The sequence below is a fragment of the Staurois parvus genome, unplaced genomic scaffold (genome assembly GCF_062004578.1).
Source record: "Staurois parvus isolate SC_StPar_1 unplaced genomic scaffold, SC_StPar_1.0 ptg000437l, whole genome shotgun sequence".
NCBI lineage: Eukaryota > Metazoa > Chordata > Amphibia > Anura > Ranidae > Staurois > Staurois parvus.
This window is the reverse complement of record NW_028318233.1, coordinates 140726-163809: the sequence shown is the minus strand read 5'-3', so window position 1 is coordinate 163809 and position 23084 is coordinate 140726. Positions and strand designations below refer to the sequence as shown.

Genomic DNA, 23084 nt, shown 5'->3' with positions numbered 1-23084 from the left:
GTGCCCGCAATTGATAGTCTTCTGGTCTAGGGTTTTTGGTTTGCTGCAAATGCTATTTCATATTACGGTCCGTAGGGATGCAGGGGTGGCCCTCCTGCATTGCCCAATTTTGGGTTTGTCTAGGTCTCAGCAGAAATTGGCATCCTACCTATTTATTTCAGCCAAACGTGCTAGAGCTCAAGCTTGGAGAACCCCTTCGGTTGTCTTCCAGGGGGTGAAGACCCAGATGAATGCTATGTTGATCAATGAACAGATGTCTAGCGTTCTTCAAGATTCTCATCTGAGATTCCTTAAGGTTTGGGAACCTTGGATACGTTATTCCTTGCCATCCCTGCCTCCTACTAGTTATGGCCTCTTATAGTCGTTGCCTGGGCTAGCCCTGGATCTGTGATTCTTCTAGTTTTCCTTTCCTCCATGTTTTCTTTCTGATTCTTTCTTTTTTTTTCTTTCTCTATGTTTTTATATTTTCTTTTTCCTTCCTTCTAACCTTTTTTTTTCTCTTCTTTCTCCGGTAATATGATGGATTGCTGCTGCTATTATTTGGTTTGGCTTTTTGCCGTCCCTCCTTGATGTCATTGGACATTCCGTTTTTTGGCTAATACAAGTCAGCAGGATGTATCTGTTTATGTGTTATTTTTCTGCTCTGCCCCTGCGTGGACGTATCTTGAGCTTGTTGTATTCTTAAAACAAAACTTTCTTAATAAAAATATTGAAACCGAAAAAAAAAAAAAACTAGAAAAATAATAAATATTCAAAAAACATATTTTAAGTATGCTACATATTTACATATTACACTGTGTGAATGGGAACACATAACAAACATAGCAGGGGTGTCTTGAACTTTACAGCAATGGTGGAACCACATGTTAAAATAAAAAATGTTGGCAGGTAGAGTTTCTTGGTAGAAAAAACATTGTATGTGTCTTCTGTCAAAAACCTCCTTTACCTGTCTGCCAACAAATGTTTTCTTTGCATACACTGCCTGTGATGCATGCCCAGAGTACATCGCTGGCCACACAATGGCTGAACAAAGGAGCATTAAACACCCTCTAATGGGAGAGATGCTAAAAGTATACCAGCACATCAACAATAAATGTGTGCACAAATATTAATAAACGTTGCATTAGAGTTTGGCTGTTATACTAACCCATTAACTTTAATACTTTCTGACTCATTGATTCAGACCAAGTATGCAGACCAGGAAAGGTGGAGAAAAGTTGCAAGTAGTCCTTACCGGTCTACTTGTTCCAGGTTAGTGATTCAGATTATTAAAACATGAGGCAACTAGCTTTATCAGGAAAACTCATCAATGGTAGCCTGTGTGACAATGATTAAGTATAGCAGGAAGAGTAGCTGTATAGTAGAAAGTGCACATATTTCTGGCACACAATCAGATTTCAGTTTACAGAAATCATGTCAGTAAATATGAATTCTCATTGGTGGTTATTTGTTATTGCACCTTACACATTATTTTTGTCTTCTGCATTGATTAATCAGGTTAATGTTTTTAATTTTGTAGAGAAGTCATTCTCAGCCAGGGTTCCATGGAAACCTGTGGTTACTCCAAAGTTTGCTAGGGGTTCCTTGAGATGTGGCTGATTGACTTCCCATCTGATGGTGCCTACATAGATTGAGGGCCATTGCCACTTGAGAGAGCCAGTGGCATTACACCGATGATCTTTTAAAATGTCTGTAAGGGAGATGTCATGACCACCACTATAGGGGGGTATTCTTCCTGCTGACTACCAATGTAAGGGGCATTCTTCCAAATGATCTTTGATAAATTTGTTTTGCCAGGGGTTTCCTTAGTTCTGAAAATTATTTTCAAGGATTTCTCTACAGTAAAACGTTTGAGAAAGGCTGGTGTAGAGTAAGGTTTAACAAGCAATAGGATTAATTCAGAAGCCTAAAAAACTGAGCAGTGTCTTTATCAGAAATCTTCCAGTTTGCTACACCATTTTTAAATGTCCTGGGTAGATCTACATGTACTTGCAGTTGTTGGGTCCTCTGTTACCACAGAAGAAATATTTACTTGTGTATGGCAAACTTTACAGAAATTTTTAAAGAATATGTAAGGTTATAGAAGGCTATGATTGTGCATGTAAATGGTGTTAGAATCATCTTGAACAAAACTACAGCAAAAACTACAGAGTATAAATGAAGCAGCCAGCATTTGTGGACTGTAACAGGGTCTCATATTTATTTCTATTGTTCAGTTGCAATCTATCAGGGTGTGTTAAAGAAGACAAACTGATAAGAAACCAACCTTTGTAGCCAAACTTTTCATAGTTAATGCCAATTTCTGGGATCATGGAGAGGTCAGATTGGTTTCCACTTTGTACAAACATACTATGCGGCCGGTTCCTCCTCACAGGAAAATGCTTCTTAGTCTCCTGGTACGGGCTGAGCAAAATATTCGCTGCTCCACAGGAGCAGTGCTGTCCAAAGTACTCCTACACCAAGAAGAGAGGAGGCATGTGAGCTGTTACATCTCAGTCCTTCCAGTCAGGGTTATGATATCATGCTCACATTGCTAGCATTCCTAATATAAGCCCCTTCTAATGGAATTCCTGGATCTTCTACATCACCAATTTCTTTATTCTCTTCTGGGAAAGCAGGCAGTCTTGATTGATGATTTGACAGTGTATACGTTAACATACATTTATGAAGCTGAGGTATGTTTATGTGGAAGGTTATCTGGATTTTAGCAATCTGCTCTTTACCTCCTGCCAGTAGTCTAAGCAATTCATGAGATAAATAATAGTTATGCACATTCTATGTTTTCCATAAGGCAGATACATAGAAAGGTTGGAGGTGTAAGGGGGCAAGTGCCTTTCAAGCCACAGGTGTAACCGCCCCCCAGGGTCACTGCTAATTAGTTAAAAAGGTTTCCTGCTTCGCTGTACACCCCTGCCCATTGTGTAAGACCAACTACCTGGCCTACTGCTGGTGAAACAGAAAAATATGGCATTCTTCCAATGCTGCTACTGAGCCACTGAAGGATGGAGTATGCAAATGCTTTCAATTTCTGAAGTTATAGAACTCATTACTACCTACCACTTTGTTCTTACTCATAATAAACTATTGCTGTAAACATACAGTTACTGAACTCACATTGGCTTACAGGTTCACTGCAGCTAGGCCTACACTGAGCACAGAGCAAAAATATATCATTATCTCCTAGTCTTTCACCTTTTGAACAATCCTTGAAAACCCTCCCCTTCATTGAGGCCTACTCTGCTCCCAACCAACAACTTTACTTTTTTTCTCCATCAGCTCATCCCTGACATTTATGACCTTTTGAATCTCCTGACTGTCTCTCTTAGATTGTAAGCTCCAGTAAGCAGGACCCTCTGATTCCTACTGTTTTAAATTGTATTGTAACTGTACTGTTTGCCCTTATGTTGTAAAGAGCTACTTGAACTGTTGGTGCTATATAAATCCTGTATTATAATAATAATAATAATTATTATTATTATTATTTAGCATATGCTTTTCCATTCCCTAAGGGGCTTACTGTTATTGTAAAGGCAAAAATGACTAAAAGTGTTGCTTATCTTGAACCAAAACTGAAAATATGTTACATAGTCCTTAAATGACATGAAGTGATAGCTGTTGTTATGCAATCTGCCACTAAAAAAGTACTTGTGTAAGAAAGCTCAGATCAATTAGGGGACAACTGGAGTTAAGGGGGACATTTGCCCCATAATATATGTCCCCATAATATATATGGCCAGTCCTAATAATATATGTTGAGTAGGAGATGACATACCATTTAGACGTCACAAATGCTACTATATAGCTGCCTTCTCCCCATTTAAGCTTGTGATCACAAGACTTGACACAAAGAAGTTTTCTTGTGTGTAGTTAATCTGAAATCTCTGCTAATCTTCTCATACAGATATTTTGCTTTGTGGCAGGTTCCCTTTAATTATTGCTAAACAAATATTCTTAATTTGCTCTGTAAGTAATTAATAAGCGAATAATGAAACACAATAGGACAGTGCATGGAACATCATGACACCAAATGTCGTAATTAGCTTTCTTAGTGAATTTATTAGTATTCATGGTTCTCTTACCTCTTTCATCTGTTTCATTCTATCTTCCTTTTGTAACACAAATATTTGCTTTTGCAGCTTTAAATTATGCTCCTGAAGCTGGCCAATTTTTTCTATAAGCTGGCAGATATGTTCCAAGTATCCAAGGCCTGATCCGAGTGCCTTTGAGGCGCCCTGGTTTACCTTTAAAAAAGTAAGATTTTATTTAATTCTAAAAAAAACAAATTATAATTGACCACTTATTTGCTCAGAGTTTTTGCAATAAAGTACTTTAATATTGTTATCGATGTTCAAACTCAGCAAAGTGCCAAATTAGTATTGACCTTAAGTTATGTTTTTTATAATAATAGAACCTATTTGGTGAGCAGTAGATATTAAAATGTATCAAAAGTGAGCATTTATGTATTTTCACACTTGGATACATATATTTATCATTGCATTTTACTAGCCCAAAATATATTGCAGGTAAGCTTAGTATTTTATGGGTGTCATGGTGGAGTACAGGTTAGCATTGCTGTCTCTAAGTGAACTACCCATTCTTATATCATTAGTGCCAGCTGGTAAGACATTCCATGGTATACCCACCAGCTAATGGAATTTCCACTTAAAACACAAAGAATCCATTGTGAATAAGCCCCCCAGAATGCACACATTACAGAAAAAACAGCTTGGGGTGAACTGATCCTTTGAATTTTTCTTTTTACCAAATGTTTTATGTAAAAGCAATAGAGGACATAATTCTTGAATTATCAGAAGCGAATCTATTTTTACTCTTTGTTAAAAAAAAATCCTTTAGCACACTACTGAAAATGACAGAGGTCTTACTGAAAGTTAAAGGGAAGGGATCACAGCATTTAACCAGATAAAACGTGTTACAAGGTTACATCAACAAACGATGTGTAATGATGCATGGCACAGCCAACCTAATGATAGAGTGCTGGGAACAGGCAAGGTTCACCTTTGTGCTGAAGGGTCAAACGCACTACTTGTTGTCACCTTTGACCTATGTGCTGTTACACACTGCAATCTCCAGCTAGGAGGATATTCCTAGGGAATGCCTAGCCAATTTATCTGTAGTCTAAGTCCATCATTTCTATGGAAATGTTCCCAGCAATAGAGATAACCTAGGATGTGGGTAACTGGTTTATCCTACTTTAAGTGGATCTGTCAGTAGGAATTAACTTTGCCAGTCAGTAGATGCATTAAAACAGACCAAGATCACAAATGCGTGTGTCATAAAATATTGAGATGTAGAAAAGGAGACATACGTTCTGAATGGCATCTCTTATGAATTACAAACAACCCCCCAAACTTTGTCTTTGTGCAGGCTATGTACAGCAAAGTGATGATGCCACTGCTACCTTTATATGGTGGTAACCAATTTTGCAAAGACATTTTTTCCTCCCAAAGTGGATCCTTTTGCAGCAATTCAGGAATATATTTAAATGAAGCTTTTTGTGCCTGGAGTAAGGAGTGAAAGTGTATTGAAACCCAAGAATAATAGTGTAATACACAGGTGTCAAAATGGTGGCCCTCCAGCTGTTGCTAAACTACAAGTCCCATGAGGCATTGCAAGATTGACAGTTACAAGCATGACTCTCAAAGGCAGAGGCATGATGGGACTTGTAGTTTTGCAACAGCTGGAGGGTCACCAGTTTGACACCCCTCGTGTAATATGTTGGCGCTTACCAAACCTTAGATATGGTGGTTGTATTAGTTTTCTCTTTCAGGCCTTTTCCCCTTATCTTCACCTGGTGATCCTGCTAGTAACACACTTCCTGTCCAAAGGTGACAACACTGACTCACTGTACTATACTCTACGATATTTATGAAGGAGCTGCATTGTCAATCTAGGACAGGAAGCGTGTTAGGACTACAGAACACTCCTCCTCTTTTTTATAGCATAGGGAAAGGTGTTTTTGTAGCCCACAAAGACCAAAGGAGCAATCAAATTATTATTAGTGCAGCAGAAGCATAGAACACTTGGAGGTATCAACTCAGGATTTTCTCTCAGAATTAACAAGTATTTTTTGCACTTAGTGATCAGATAGAATAAAACACTTAATGGTATATTTAACAGAAAAAGGAAAAAAACAGATAAAATTCACTACTAGAGTTTACATACACATTAACTCAGTGATTTATTCTCATGTTAACAAAGTGCTACTGGCCATATGCAGGGGGTCTGAGACTCAAAGTGCTCCAGTTTCAACATCTGCCCACCTCGGGAAATTTGTACGTGCAATTTTAAATGATGCTTTTAAACAAAAAACTATTACGGCACCATCGCAATGTACTATGTTTTTATTGTTCTTATGGAGCATACGGCATTTCTGTGGAACTCTACAGCCTACATCAGAAATTACACAGCTTTTTGTCTACTAGTTCTTTCCTTGCTGCCAATGTCATCACTTTATAAAAATAACCGGGCTGATTTGTGGAAACAAGCTTTGCTCATTCTCTTTACACTCTTCATCTCCTTCTACAAAAGCAGGAAGTGAACTCAAAGCTTTCCCATAACAAGCACAGTATTAGGGAAATGCCAAACCAATGACTTTCCGTTCTGTCCATTATGAGTGGACCAGGGAGAAGATCAAATGTTCAGCAACAATATCACCCAGGGCACCCGATGACTGCACAGGATTTACAGAAATTCTTCACCTGGGTGAAGTTACACAAGTTCCGTTCTGGATTAATCAGAATGTATAAAATAATGTTCTAAATTTGTTTTGAGCACAATGGAAGTATTTTCTTCCATAATTGGCAAGTTTTAGACAACAGCTCATCTGCTTTGTCTTTCACAGAGCTTACAGAGGTCACCCTATTATGGTGTTTATGTGTCTAAATAGGACATGTAATGACAGGTGCACTTCATGTTGATGCTGTTGATTTATTGATGTAGTGTGGCTTCGGTCAGGTGTATATATATATATATATATATATATATATATATATATATACACTGTACAGCCCACAGCACTGAAATCAGGCAGCAAGCTTTGGGTGGCAGCAATATGGGAAAAGAACTAAGAACAGTTTTATTGTTTTTACCTTGTTAGATCTAATATTATATTGTTTTACAGCTTTCAGCATAAGAGTAGAAATCCTTCTAAATGTGGAATAATTATTCAGCAGGTCCCCATACAATACAGCACTTAGATGTCTGGATTCTGCTCAAGCAGTGCTGCAGCTCCCATCAGGCATCATCTTTCTATGGAAGGCCAACACTGCAACCACCTTGTGAATTGATTAGTTCTAGTGCATTGTGAACTTTATAGGAATGAATGCTAAGCAGACCCGTGTTTTGAATAGCCCTATTCAACCAATATCATTAGCGTAAACCAGAATTATATTCCATTATCCCATAGTGCTTTATTTAAAGCTCAACTCCGGGCGTAGAGATTTTAGTAAGTTCTGAAGTGCAAACAAATGTTACTTCTGCTCAGGTGCAATACATGGTGGGATCACTGCACTGCATTTTAAAATCAATACGTTTCTTTTTTCCGGATAGTACAACTCCTGCTAGATTATCAGCCCACTCTAGCTATGAAAGCTGCGGGTCTGACAGACTTCAGTAATAGTGCCCTTTTTCTACCCTCCTCTCCCTTTGGCCATTCACAGAGCACCATGGGGTTGATTTACAAATGGAAAATAAGCTATTCACTTTGCAAGGGAATATTCTCCAGAGCTTAGTGAATGCGATGAAGTTTTACTTTGCAAAGAATACCTAATCACATGCAAAGGAAAACAAATCTCCAAATTTGACCAATATGTATCCACTTGGATTGATATAAGGACTAAATGCTGCCGAAGTCTATTGCAATGTTGCTGACAAATATCAAATACACTGGATTTGTGTACTATCCTTCTGAGTGGCTACCCTACTCCCTTCCCTATCCTTGCTTATCCTCTTCTGCTCTATCTGTCTACATATCTATTCACTGCTCTGTGTCTCTTTTCCATTCAGCTCCCACTAGACCCTAGTACACAGGATATTTGAATATGTATCCCCATTACTCCAATTAACTGATCAACCTCATAACTCCCACAGTGATCAACATATAGTATGGGTTCCCTCCGGACCCCGCATATCCTATTAACTTGGTTCTTGAAGTCTTTTCTCAGTTATCGGGCATACATTTGACAGGCCAATTCCTGTACTGATGATTAATAACCTTTTACTATTTACTATTTTAAAAAAAGAAAACGTACCAAAAGCTTTGATATGTGTTGTAGAACATTACATCAGTTATCGATCCAATTAATTTTATCCCTTTCCGGTTTACTATCTAATGTAAAGGCAGATAGAATGGTTGATAAAACCCAGTATTCCTAGTTCTCCAGCTCTGAAGGTACCACATTCTGTAAAGCTTAAGCATCAGTGTACAAACCTGCTAATGTACTTTATCTACTGTCTGGTATAAAATTCATGTTTCATATAATCATTGACTGGTAACATTATATGGGCATCAATTCATTGCCAAAATAAAAGATTGTAGAGGTACTACAAGCCACTATCCTTAGGCCATATTCAAGTTATCATAGAAATTATTCACTTCAAATGTGACCAGTTGGACAATAGATACACTTGGTAAATGTACAGAAGATCTTGCAGACTATTGTGGAACCCTTGAGTTGAACAAGAAGTATATTAACTTGGATGTTCTATTCTTATAGTCCAGTGTAGCCCAGTAGATCCCAGCACATGCATATTCGTAGGGTACATGTGTGTATGTGTATTAAGTGCAAGAGAATAAAATGATTAGTTACCTTTTAATTTCCTTGTGTTTGATTATCGTCCTGTATCTATGGGCATTTAAGCCAACTAAACCATTAGTATGCTTCTCTCAGCACTTCATGTTCTCAGAAACAACATACACACATATAAGGTGAACATATAAACTCAACACAAACTCAACACAAGGTGAATATACTGTATAAACTCCAAAGCTAAACCCTGGTCTCCAGTTTGCTTTGCATTGTGTTTCTTAATATCATCCACCGCAGTTATAATACATGGCTTCACAGGTCACTAGCTTGTCTAAACAGTGTTATATTAGCCTCAACATGCCTGATTTCCACAGGGAATGAAGCTTTTATATTGTTGCTGCTACTGTTATCTCTTTGTGAGGACATGCAGCTGGCAGCACAGCTGTATGTTTTGCTCCAGGCCAATAAATAAGGGATCCTTTTGATGTGAATGGACGGATGTCATAATCATCTAGACATGAGGAATGGGTTAGGAACTTTACAAAGTGTCAATTTACTTCTTTTCAGTCTGCCTGACAGTGACATCCTCTCAGCTATATTAAACATTAAGTTAGCAAAGCCATTACATCGCTCATTCTCTGCCAGGTATCTCTGTGTTCCATCCTATGCTTATCTAAGCAGAAAATATGATAGAATTGGGAGGTTAGGCCTCCACACTATTTCTTTGTTGCTGTAGTGCTGAAGCAGCAACATTTATAATCTATGGTACAGTGATGTGTATCATCTACTCTGGACATAACAAGATACTGACATAGATATACTGCACATACCCCAGTGAAGGCATAATATACAGACAGAGAATTACTTGCAATACTGTACTGTGCAGTGCTTTTTACCAAGCACTATTGTGGCAGCACCCAAATATTGTAGATTTCCTCTTAAACTTTAACATTTCTATCAGCATCTGTTTGAAAACCAAATTATCAGCTCAATTTCCCCCTCTTATTTCCTATGTAACAATGTGTTCCAGTCTGTAGCTGGTATTCTTATCTGTAGCCGAAGATAATTTATCTAGCAAGGCCATGTTCTGAATTGCTTAGAAAGCCTTTTGAATGTACAGAAAGTGAAAGAGGAAATATATGTATTGCGATGTAATTGCTGATATGTATACTCTGTGAGATGTTTTTCAAGCCACTTAGCTTGCTGGCATGAGCCCTTGCTGGGTCACTCAGCACTGATTAATACAAAGTTTATTTTCATCATGTTCGTGTCCGGAGTTTTACCTGGTATTCCCAATGTTGCTACTACACTATGCTCAGCATGGCCTGCAGAACTTACACTGACCTATATTTTCTTAAAAGTATGGCTATTACAGGTCATCTTCATAGGCACTGATAAGCCATGTTATTTCAGGGTCTGATCATATGTATATTATTTGTGATCCAGTGCCCTTCCTAGCCAATAATACGAGTTCCTCTTATGGCTGATAACACACGGGTGTTTTTCTTCCATCAATTACCCCCTGTTTTGTCGCTACAAAAATAATACTGTTTTCCTATAGGATCACTAGAAGTGAACATTTTAAAGCGATTTGCTGCTGTTAATGATCAGCAAAATCATTATCAACAATCACTCTTAAAGCTTTTCTATGAAGTGTTGCAGTAATTGTTATGCTTAGCTACAAATTGGTGAAGGAAGAGCAATTTGTAGGAGAGCACAACCAAATGCTGTAGCAATTCTGCAGCAACTCTGGTGATTTATTTTCTGTTAACCAGTGATATCAGTGATTTGTAGAAGCGATTCATTTCTGTGAAAAAAAAATGCCTGTGTGTCGTCAGTCACAACCATTTAGAGCCTGTCTACCAGGCAGAACAATGTACAAAAATTCCATGCAGTCTAAATGTATGAAGAGACTATATGGTCATTATGATATACATAGTCAATTAAAAACTATACTATACTATATAGAAATGAGGGTATTCCTACATTAAAGCTGAACTCTGATCAGCTACAAAGTAATTTCTTTCCTCATTATGGTGGCCCCGTAGATTCACGAATAAATGATCATTTAGTCTAGAGAGACCAGTGATCCTTGTAAGCTGTTTCTCTTCTGACAGTCATGTGGTCACCCCTCCTGATATCATCATATACAGTGCAGGATCAGAGGCCACCGTTGACCCCACATTGTATGTGATGGTGTGGAGGGTTCACGCACATTCCAGGGCTGGAACAAGGAAGATTACAGGAGCTCTGAATTTTATTTATTTTTCTTCTCCATTACACCTCTAGACAAAACGAATAGTAATTCAGGAATATATTGGGTTACACACCCTAATTACTTTTTTTATAGCCATCTGGTGATCAGTTTTAAAACACATTGAAGGCCAACTCCTGCCAGGCTTTTACTTTAGCCTGGGACCCCATTGGAGAGATTTCCCCTCATTTACTGCTAGGGCAGGAAGTTATGGGAAGCTTTTCTTTAGTGGGCAGACAGACTACAACAAAACATTTTTTGTTAGTAAAATGGTGAAGGGTTAGAACCTGCTGCAGGTTGTGTCTTCCTATGCCAGTGACATCTGTTTCCCTCATTTCTTGTCCAGCTGTCATATATATCTATAGGACTTTTCAAAGATTGTAGTTACTCCTTAAGAACAAACACTATCCTATAGGATACAGACTCTTCATCCTTTGTGTCTATGTAGACAGGATATCCTCTGACTGTCATGAAGCCTGTTTTGGGAACATTTCCTCTTATCACAGTATACCCCCTAATCCTTAGCATCACCATGACATAAAAGGATCCCCTTTCCAGGTGTAATATAGTTCAAATGCATACCTGTAGTTGTGGTTATTATATTCCTGTAATACCATCTATGTAGATTTGTGTTTATGGTTTGGAAACAGCCATGCACCCAGAGCTGACTTTAAGAACCTATGGTACACATTGCAATGCAGGATTCTTCATTCAAGATTGGATTAACCCCTATTTATGCTAGCTAGGCTAAAACTGGCCATACACTGATCAACTTCTATCTGGTTTGTTTAGTGGGTGACCCTCCCACCCAATATCCTTCAACTGAAAGATGAAAGGAGCCAGGGAAAAAATTGTTTGCTGAACAGCACCTGCATCCAATCAGATGCATCCACTGTTTGGGTATTTTGACAGCTGGCGGGTCTGCTGTCAAAACACAATATCCACAGTGGGAGATTCATATGCTACACAGAGTGGATAGAGAAATCAGTTAATGTGTGGCCAGCTCAGGTTTTCTCAACACATATGTTATCCATGATACACCCTTTGCTGTAGATCCCTAATTAACTGTAGGTTTTGGTGTTCATAGCAGACTTTGTAGTTAAAAAGACAGTTGACAGAGTGCCAGATTCTTCACTCCCCTGTTGACTTTTCTTTAACAGGCTTGGCAAGTTGTATGGAATTTGCACTGTGGTCTTTTCTAGGTATTATATTTTTCAGCATCGTTGAACCATGAAGTAAAAAGACAGCCAATACAGAATTTTAAACAATATAAATTACCTGAATGCCTCAACTTAAATGGAATTGTTTGTCATTTTTCTAGAATCTATTTATGAAAATGTCAGGTGCTTTCCATCTTGAAATGTTTCTTAGTATCCAAAAACTCCTGCGCTAAGTGTACAGTACAACATAAAAAATGTGCACATGTACTACAAGATATAACGAAATAACGTTGCAAAATAAATAAATAAATAAATATATGTATACTATATTGCCAAAAGTATTGGGCCAGCCCTCCAACTCATTGGATTCAGGTGTTCCAATCATCTCCATGGCCACAGGTGTATAAAGTCAAGCACCTAGGCATGCAGACTGCTTCTACAAACATTTGTGAAAGAATGGGTCGCTATCAGGAGCTCAGTGAATTCAAATATGAATTACCGTGAATGGTTGCTACCTAAGCAATAAGTCCATCTGTGACATTTCCTTGCTACTAAATATTCCACGGGCAACTGTTAGTGGTATCATAACAAAGTGGAAGCAACTGGGAACAACAGCAACCCAGCCATGAAGTGGTAGGCCATGTAAAATGACAGAACGAGGTCTGCGCATGCTGAAGTGCACAGTTTGCAGAAGTCGCCAACTGTCTGCAGAGTCAATAATTAACCATTAGCCGCCCGGTCAATGGCCGTTTGGCGGCTTCAGATGTGCTCCTCCATTCCGGGTGCACGCCGTTTGGCGTGCTCCCGCACATGCGCCGTTTGCGCTAGTGCAGAGCGGCGCAGCAGTGCGATCTGTCGGCGGCCGTGCACCTCGGACACGGCCGATGACAGATCCGAGTACCGACTCCCGTTGCTGGTACCATGTGACCTGCTGTGACCAATCACAGCAGGTCACATGACAGTTGTATACATGGATGGCTTCATTCATGATGCCATCCATTGTATACTAGTGCCTAGCTGTGAATGGTCACAGCTAATCACATGCACATGTCATGTGATTAGCTGTGACCAAATCACAGCTAAGCACAAAAAAAAAAAAAAAAAAAAAAAAAAGCTGAATGAATCGATTTCATTCAGGTAAATGCTTGCTTATAGCAAAGTAATTCTTTGCTATAAGCAAATTGTGTAAAAAAAAAAAAAAAAAAATACTGATCACTTCCCCAAAGTAGTACAATGTTACTATGGTAACATTGTACTATTTTGGTCATAGTCAAATATGAAAAAAAATCTTTAAAAAAATAAAAAAAAATGTAATAAAAAATTAAATATAATAAAAAAATAAATTTTTTTTTAAAAAAAAAAATATATATTTTTTTTTCATACTGTCACCAGTCAGTGTCCCTGTTCACCGCCATGCCAGTTATATGATGACGCTGTACTGCACTGGTGACAGTATGTAAAAAAAAAAATAGTGAAAATAATTTTTTTAATTTTTTCATTTTCGGAAAAATTATGACAAAAAAATACAACTTCAAAAAACTCGCCATGCCTCTTATGAAGTACGCCGGACTGTCTACTCTGCAAAAAGGGGTCATTTGGGGATATCTGTACTATTCTGACATTCTTGGACCTCAAGAAATTAGATTGGCCGTCAGTACTTCAGGATTGATCAATATTCAGATCTATACCATAGTTTGTGAACTCTATAACTTTCCTACAAACTAAAAAATACATCCTAATTTGGGTTATTTTCACCAAAGACATGTAGCAGAATACATTTCGGCCTAAATTTATGAAGAACAATTATTTATTTGTAAACTTTTATAACAGAAACAAAGAAAAATGTGGGTTTTTTTCAAACTTTTTGGTCTTTTTTTGTTAATTTAGCAAAAAATAAAAACCCCAGCGGTGATTAAATACCACCAAAAGAAAGCTCTAGTTGTGTGAAGAAAATGATAAAATTTTAGTTTGGGTACAGTGTTGTATGACCGCGCAATTGTCATTCAAAGTGTGAGAGCGCTGAAACCTGAAAAATGGCCTGGGCAGGAAGGTGTAAAATTGCATGGTATTGAAACGGTTAAAGACCTCCAAACTTTGTGTGGCCTTCAGATTAGCACAGCATTGCATAGAGAGCTTCATGGAATGGATTTCCATGCCCGAGCAGCTGCATCCAAGCATTTCATCACCAAGTGCAATGCAAAGCGTTGGATGCAATGGTGTAAAATATGCTGCCACTGAACTCTAGAGCAGTGGAGACTTGTTCTCTGGAGTGACAAATCATGCTTCTCTGTCTGGGAATCCGATGGACATGTCTGGGTTTGGCGGTTGCCAGGAGAACGGTACTTGACTGACTGCATTGTGCCAAGTGTAAAGTTTGGTGGAGGGGGGATTATGGTGTGGGGTTGCTTTTCAGGGGTTGGGTTTGGCCCCTTAGTTCCAGTGAAGGGAATTCTTAAGGTGTCAGCATACCAAGACATTTTGGACACTTTCATGCTCCCAACTTTGTGGGAACAGTTTGGAGATGGCTCCTTCATGTTTCAAAATAACTGCGCACCAGTGCACAGAGCAAGGTTCATAAAGATATGGATGATCGAGTTTGGGGTGGAGGAACTTGACTGGTCTGCACAGAGTCCTGACCTCAGCCTTATAGAACACCTTTGGGATGAATTAGAGCGGAGACTGTGAGCCAGGTCTTCTTGTCCGACACCAGTGCCTGACTTCATAAATGCACTCTTCTGGAAGAATGGTTAAACATTCCCATAGACACCCTCCTAAACCTTGTGGACAGCCTTCCCAGAAGAGTTGAAGCTGTTATAACTGCAAAGGGTGGGCCATCTCAATACTGAACCCTACGGACTAAGACTGGGATGCCATTAAAGTTCATGTGTGTGTAAAGGCAGGCGTCCCAAAACTTTTGGCAATATAGTGTATATATATATATATATATATATATATATATATATTCCACACAAAAAGAGATAATGACAAAAAATAACAATGTATCCACTCCTATTCAGACCAAAAAATTGTTCAGAAATGGACAGAGAAAGAAAAGGAGCTTATGTAGAGACAAGGAGAAAGGCAAAATTGAATGTATAAGAAGCAATAAGGAACAAACAGGCAAAAATAAAACGGTTAATGTATTGCTGGTACATTTCATCACAATAGGGACTTTTTCAAGAGTTAGTCTATCTCTTAAAAAAGACAGTAAAAAACCAAAACCTATCGAGAATACAATGTTGGTTTTATTTTTGCTTGTTTGTTGCTTATTGCTCAATAATTAACTTTTATACATTTACATTTACCAGTTATCCTTGTCTCTACACAAGCTCCTTTTTCAGCATCTGCCTTCCAAAGAACGGCTGCACAGTTATCTACAGTATTTGGTATGTATATGTGCACATTCTTGATGTTGGATTATACACTTAAAGTGTTACTAAACCCACAACAGTAAAATCAGTCTGTATATGCAGTAAAGCATGCTTGGTATACTCACTGTGGAACCTAAGGGGTTAATCCTCTGCATTGTGTAAAAAGGCTGTTTGATTCTGTTTTCTCTGATTCTCCCCTTGTTCTACTGTCCCAATCCATCTTCTGATAGCACAGAGCTCTAGGAGTCACTCTGCACATGCTCAGTTTAGTGTATATTGCTAGAGATTTTTGTTTTCTTTGGGAGGGTGCGTGTGATCAGCACAGGGCCAATCAGCACTGTCCAGACAGAGGGTCAGGGGTTATGTAACCTTATAGGACAGTTAGAGCAGAATGAAAACTCCTCTTAAAACTTTAACCAGTGCTTGGCCAGACACTGATAGAAGTCACAATACTGCTTTACGTTTACTGCTTATTAGAAAAGCATGTTTACCAATGTATTGTAAGTAGCCAGTGGGCATAAAATGCACCATTGACTGCAAAAGTTTAATTTGCTGTCATTTTGCTGAAGTTCAGACTCTGTATTATCTACTCTTTGTTCCACATACAATTCTATCTGCACCTGTTTTAGTAATGTATCTAAATTTTGTTTCCCTTAACTAAGAAACATGATGTAACAATGATGAATTTACCACAAATTCCCCTTGGTTCGTGTAAAACCCCAATTCCCCATGGAAGGCACAAAGCATTGTTTAAGCTGAATTTCTTTCCATAACATCCTAGTAGTCAGGAATGAAAGGCACTGCTGGGAACAACATCACAGCAGGATTATCCCCTTCTTGTTCCTGGCTTCCTCTAAGATGAAATTCAGGATATGCTCAAAGACCTGATGTTCCTACAGCCTGAGCACTGGATCATCTGCTCAAATAAAGATGAGGTCACAGTGGATAATAAATTCAACGTGGTAGGCTTCAGCCTGAATCTTTTCTGTTTATTTCACATAAGTGTGAAAAAAGTGAATGGGTCTTGTATTATTCCATGGATGATGACTTTTACCCAGTTTTGCACTAATAAAGATTTCCTAAGTGGTTATGGTTATGCAGAAAAGTGCTGATTTTTCTACATTCTTTAAGGTGTCAAACTGGTGGTCCTCCAGCTGTTGCCATACTACAAGTCCCATGAGGCATTGCAAGATTGACAGTTACAAGCATGACTCCCAAAGGTAGAGGCATGATGGGACTTGTAGTTTTGCAACAGCTGGAGGGCCGCCAGTTTGACACCCCTGGCTTAAATATGTGGTCAATGTATGGTCACCTTAAAAAGGTATCCACTCTACATTGTATTAATTTATACTGTTGGACATCATCTCCTCTTTTAACCACTTCCTGTCCAGACACTTTTACCCCTTCCTGTCCAGGGCAATTTTCAGCTTTCAGCGCTATCACAATTTGAATGGCAATTGCACGGTCATGCAATACTGTACCCATATGAATTTTTTACCATTTTTTGAGACAGATAACGCTTTATTTTGGTGGTATTTATTCACCGCTGGGATTTTTATTTTTTTTACTATGTAAATGAAAAAGTCCACAAATTTTGAAAAAAAAGTGTTTTTTTTATAAAATTTTGCAAATAAATAATATTTAATCATAAATCTTGGCCAAAATTTATTCCGTTATTTTTTTACTAAAAAAAAATCCAAATTAGTTTATAACCAAAAATTATAATTTTTAAACATTTTTTTTTATTTTTTTATATTATTATTATTATTTTATTTTTTTTACATACTGTCACCCTAGTAGTACAGTGTCACCATGGTGACACTGTACTACTTGTGGGGGGTGATGAAGATTTTTTTTTTACACTGATTGCTTTTACACCCATATAGGATGTAAAAGCAATCATTTCTCTTTCTCTCTGTCTGCATTGTTGCAGTCATTGAGAAGTACTGAGTGAGCTGTGATTGGTCACAGCTTGTCACATGGTACAAGGCTGTTGTGAATAGCCTTGTACCATGTGACCTCTGTGATCATTCACAGATTTCACACGTAGTAAGCAATGATGTCACAAGCGACATCTTGCTTACTACTTTGCATGTGATCACTGATTGGCCAATCAGTGATCACATGATCAGGACCTCGTACAGAGGTCCCTTCCGACGATCGGTGTTTCACTGTGTCCGGAGGACACAGTGGGCACCGGATCGCGGTGCTGCGCGCTCCCAGGGAGCGCGCACAGCTAGAAAAGGTGGGATCCGTTTATGAACGGCAACCCGCCCCTGGACTGCCACCTCCCTGCCGTTTATAAACAGCAGGCGGACGGCAAGTGGTTAATAGCAATTTACAGTCTGATAACCCTTACAGTGTAGTACACACTGCAGATAATACGGGAGGCAAACACCTGCTTGTGTATTGGGACTTTGGCCATAATAATAAAAGACCTGTGGCTAGCACAAGTTACAAGCATGACTCCCAAAGGCAGAGGCATGATGGGACTTGTAGTTTCACAAAAGCTGGAGGGCCGTCAGTTTGACACCACTTCTTTAAGACATTGATAATGACAATTAAGCTTTTACTCATACATAGGCTTAAACTAAAAGTCAGGCAACCCTTTTGTTTTCCATAAGATTTGACATAGCTACACATAGCACAATAAAACCTTCCTAAGGTGCACTGTACCCCCCTTTGTTGTGGGGAGGGGGGACAATCAAACCCGGGCACGGTTCCATTCAACCATGCCCAGTGTGAGTACACCCTTAAAACAGAAGGTATTCACATGTCTAATTCCATCACATATCCCAAAAACATGATTATTCCTTATTTCAGGACAGTGGGTGGAGTCATGAAAATGATTCCTTAATGCCTCTGAATATTCAGAACAGCTGGTGTATAGTGCAGATCTAGCCTAATATTATAGAGACATTCATTCCAAACCTAGCTCTGTAATATTAGACTATATTTCACTATACACAAGTGATTCTGGATATGCGTCTTCTGATGGGAATTATTTGCATGGCTTCACCCACTGTCCTGATATGAGGAATAATCTTCTTATTTTTGGGATATGTGATGGAGACATGTATATACCTTTAGTCTTAGGGAGGCTTTAGACTAGGTTTACACTGTTTCAGGTTTGTGGTCCTCGTTTTCTTTTCCCATAGAAAAAAAGGAGTCTGCAACAGTTTTCAAAATGCAACGGCATGGAAATCACATGGTGCTTTTGCACCATACGATTTCCCCGTGGTTCCCGCACCCACAAATGAGCTGCAGGTTTAGATGCATGGAGGTGCCATTAAGAATGAATGGCAGTCTTGCGCATCTCTACAGAGTAGCACATTTTGCTGCGGTTGCGGGAACAGCTGCGATTCCCGCACCCGCAACAGTGTGAATCTAGCCTTAGTGTGGTACAAACTGATTAGATGGAGGGCTTTTTGATTCCTTTAGTCTCCTATATGGTTATACTGTCTCATATACTGTCTAAAACTGGCAGAATTTGGTGCAGCTGTGCATAGTAGCCACCAGCTTCTAACCTAACCGTGTTCGATTAAGCTTCAACAATAAAACCTGGAAGCTAACCTCCAGTATGTTCGTCTTGTCTAAGGCAAGAAATAAATAGTAAGCAGGGGTGGACTGACCATTTGGAAACTCGGGCGCTGCCCGAGGGCCCGGGGTCAATAGGGGGCCCCATGAGATGCCCCTGGTACCTTTTTCATAGGCTTTTTTGAGTTTGGGCAAGGACACAGGGGCCCCATGATCCCCTATTGTCCATTGTCCAGAAGTGTCCCGTGTACATGGAGCCTTAGGCTACAGTATTTATTCAGCCCCTCTAAACAACAACAAAAGGTCTGTACGTGAACATGGTGTAAAGTGATTCAAGCTTATTTAATAATGAATTGCTATATGTTTACATTGGTAAAATTCTGAAAAACTCAAACCAAGAATTCTTGATCTCATTCTATAAAGTATTGTCATTGTTTAAAATGAGATTTTGTGGTCTACCTAGTCTATCTTTAAACATAATATGTTCATTCAAGTTTAATATAATTCTGCAATATATTTTTTCCCTTTCATGTTGTTGGAATAACAATGTCCTTGCTATTTCCTACACAGGAAATGATGGGGTTTGAGAGAATATGAGTTCCACGAAAAGATATAAAAATAAAAACTTAGTGTTGAGTAAGTCAGTGCTGTCCATGCCTTTGTGTCTAGATAACCAGCTGGTAACCCCAGGCACAGTTCCACCATCTGCATTTTAAAGGATGAGTAATTAAACCTCGGGAAAACTGTTATATGATATTTCAGACAGCCACTTAAAGCTGACGTTTACAGAAGTGTGGGATTGTAAAAAAGAAATGGGGGTCCAGTGTTAGCTCACCTTACAGATGTTCTGTAAAGGTGAACTTACACTATAAAGAAGAACTTCATTAAAACCAGCAACAGTTGAGACAATGAGCACCTTGGTCAGGTCTATTTACAGCATAATGTATAGAGTGCAGGGGTCAGGAGTAGGTAAAAAAAAAACAAAGAATGTATGGAGTGCAGCAGTCAGGATGAGCGCCATTTTCACATCAGAGTCTTCCCTTACATCAAATTTCCTAGAATTCCCCCTACACATCAGAGTCCCCCCTTACATCCACGTCTCCAAATTCCCACCCTACACCAGAGTCCCCAGAGGGCCACCACCTTACATCAGAGTATGCAGAGTGCCCCCTTACACATACCTTCAGCACTGGTGGATGGTTGACATGAAAAGGCTTTAAAAAATCCAGTTGTCACTGGTTCTGAACTGCACATGTGCAGTTCTAGAGCCAGCCACTTAGTGAAGTGCTTATGCGCAGTTCCAGAGCCAGCCACTTAGCGAACTTCTAGGTTTGGCTGAAAATCATGCATTGAGGTGTGTGAATTTAAGCCATTCTCAAAAAGCGCCATGATGAAACTGCGCAGGTGCACATCCAGACCTGCCCCGCTGCCTGATCTGAGGCCAAGCCCGGCAGTTCTCTAATCAGATGACTCTGGAACTTTGCATGCTCAGTTCAGAGCTGAGAACAAGGATATTTTTTACGGGCACTTTTTTCCTGTACACAGACATTTACGGACAGGAGAAAAGTGTCTGTTTTTCACAAACCATCTGTAAATTTACAGACGGGTGACAACACAGGACTGGGGTGTACACATGCTGCCACTGTGATGCTTTGTTTCATGGCTGTGGCAGAACTGACACCCTCGGTTGCTTTCTGTGGGCACTGCTCCTAATGACTATTGAATTCAAGTGAGTGTGGCTGCTCTGCAAGCACCCCACAACTACATGCAATGCATGCGGTTGTGGTGTGCTAATGTGCGGTTCCAGGGGGTTAAAGCAGGTAGTGAGAAGGTGATACAACACCTCCTTGTTGCCTACCAAATGCTTTCTGAAGAATGATCTGAACACTGATCGCTCTTCAGAGACCAAAGCTAGTGTGAAGGAGCTCTTAAAGGGATTCTTGGCAGAAAGGGGGTTAAACAGCAGCATCGCATACTTGTGAGTAAGAACCTTATCAGTTTATCCAACTGTCAGCCATCCCCAATAGTACCTCAGGTGTCCCTGGACATGAAATAAAATCTGCAAGTTTGTGAAAGCTCCTAGAAGAACAGGGAGGAGGAGAGAAGGGAGGAAGATAGGGACACTTCATAGAGCAAGGCTCAGTGTTCACTCACCTCAGGCTGGGATCTGAAGGCTCAGGTAGCATCATCTTTCATGAAACCAGGATGTAGCTTCCAGCTGCAGTACTTTATATTTCCCGCCCACATCCCCTTTCTGAGGCACAGCACTTGCCATGTATAGGAGTGTGAACGGGGCAGACAAAGGCCATGACAGAACCCCAAATCAGTCTAAAGAGCCCTCAGCCCTGATGCAAGTAGTGGGCTGGCTTTTAGCAGGAGTTATGCAATTATCAAAATGCTTTGATGGGTGGATTTCAGTTTGGAGGGTTTGGCATTCCTAGGCAGACTGTATTTGTATGCAGAACATACAAGGTAACACAATGCTTGACCTGCATGACTGAAAGAACTAAATTCCAATGCACAAAATGTTTGGGCAAGAACAATGGGACTGGGAAGTGCTAGATGATGCTGGATGTGATCCAGCCAGAAAATGAGGTGGGCTTTTTTTGACTTGCTGCAACTTATAATACATACCATGCGAATTCAAAGTCGGTATTGCAGAGTAAACTATTTCAGTACAGTGGAGGAGCCTGTAAGATGGTGCAAAACTGAAGGTAAGGCTGGAGGCCAGCTTTAAGTGTTGAAATCAAAGAGTATTGGCTGTGCAGCTTTATTCCTCTTGTAACATAAAGTTAAAATATATTTTACTATGAAAAGAAAAACATTTTCTATTCAAAATTAAGTTCTTGGCACTTAGGCTAAACAGATGTATCTTAACAGAGACATCATCTTGCCTGCAGCAGTGACATATTTTTTATCCTTCTTAGTAAAAGCATACAGCCTGTATTGAGATCCAGGCAATGCAAACGTCATGGATCCCACCAACAGTACTTCTCTCCTGGCACAAGTCTGGTCCTGAGTCTGTGCCCACCTGTGTTTTGGTGCTCTGATTTATACCCTATGTGCACAAAGGTAAACACAAGCACCTGTATATGATTGCACTAACAAGCATCAAGAACATGCTTTCTCAATAAGACTTCTGTGGAACCTTAGAGTTCCTCTAGAGGTTGCTAGAGCTTCCATGAGCTGTAGTCAATTGACTTCCATCCCATCTGATGGGGTCTGCAAAGTTGCAGGTCCAACGGCACTTGGCTGTGCCAGTGGCATGACACCAATGATCTTTTTAGCTGGCTGTAAAATGGGCATTCTTCTCACTGACCACCACTGTAAAGGGGACATTTTCCCACTGTTCTCCAATCTAAGGGAGGCATTCTTCGCATTGACCACCAATGTAAGGGGGGCATTCTTCTCACTGACCACCTATGTAAGGGAAGCATTCTTTCCATTCACCACCAAGGGGGTGCATTTTTCCTACTGACCACCAATATAAGGGGCATTCTTCCCACTCACCACCAATGTGAGGGGTGCATTTTTCCTACTGACAATCAATATAAGGATCATTCTTCCCACTCACCACCAATGTAAGGGGTGCATTTTGCCTACTGACAACCAATATAAGGATCATTCTACCCACTCACCACCAATGTAAGGGGTGCATTTTTACTACTGGCAACCAATATAAGGGGCATTCTTCCCACTCACCACCAATGTAAGGGGTGCATTTTTACTACTGACAACCAATATAAGGGGCATTCTTCGCACTCACCACCAATGTGAGGGGTGCATTTTTCCTACTGACCAGCAATAAAAGAGGCATTCTTCCCACTCACTACCAATATAAGGGAAGCAATCTTCCCACTGATCTTTGATTGATTAATTTTAGCAGGGGTTCCTTCGGACCTAAAAATTATTTCAATAGTTCCACTGGGGTAAAAAGGTTAGGAAAGGCTGATTTAAAAACCCACAGTCTAACTCCTCAAAAACTTTTTCGTTT

The 23084-nt window shown here is 39.6% G+C and overlaps 1 protein-coding gene across 1 annotated transcript in view; it reads right to left on the bottom strand.

The window, feature by feature from the left end:
• The window catches only part of LOC149454128 (uncharacterized), a 66076-nt gene that overhangs the window by 21544 nt on the left and 21448 nt on the right, over window positions 1-23084 (bottom strand). Inside the window, exons 3-4 of the mRNA XM_089687732.1 lie at window positions 4080-4241; window positions 2267-2453 (exon numbers count right to left, since the gene is read on the bottom strand). Coding sequence (XP_089543858.1) covers window positions 2267-2453; window positions 4080-4241 — 349 coding nt within the window. The remainder of the gene's footprint in view (window positions 1-2266; window positions 2454-4079; window positions 4242-23084) is intronic.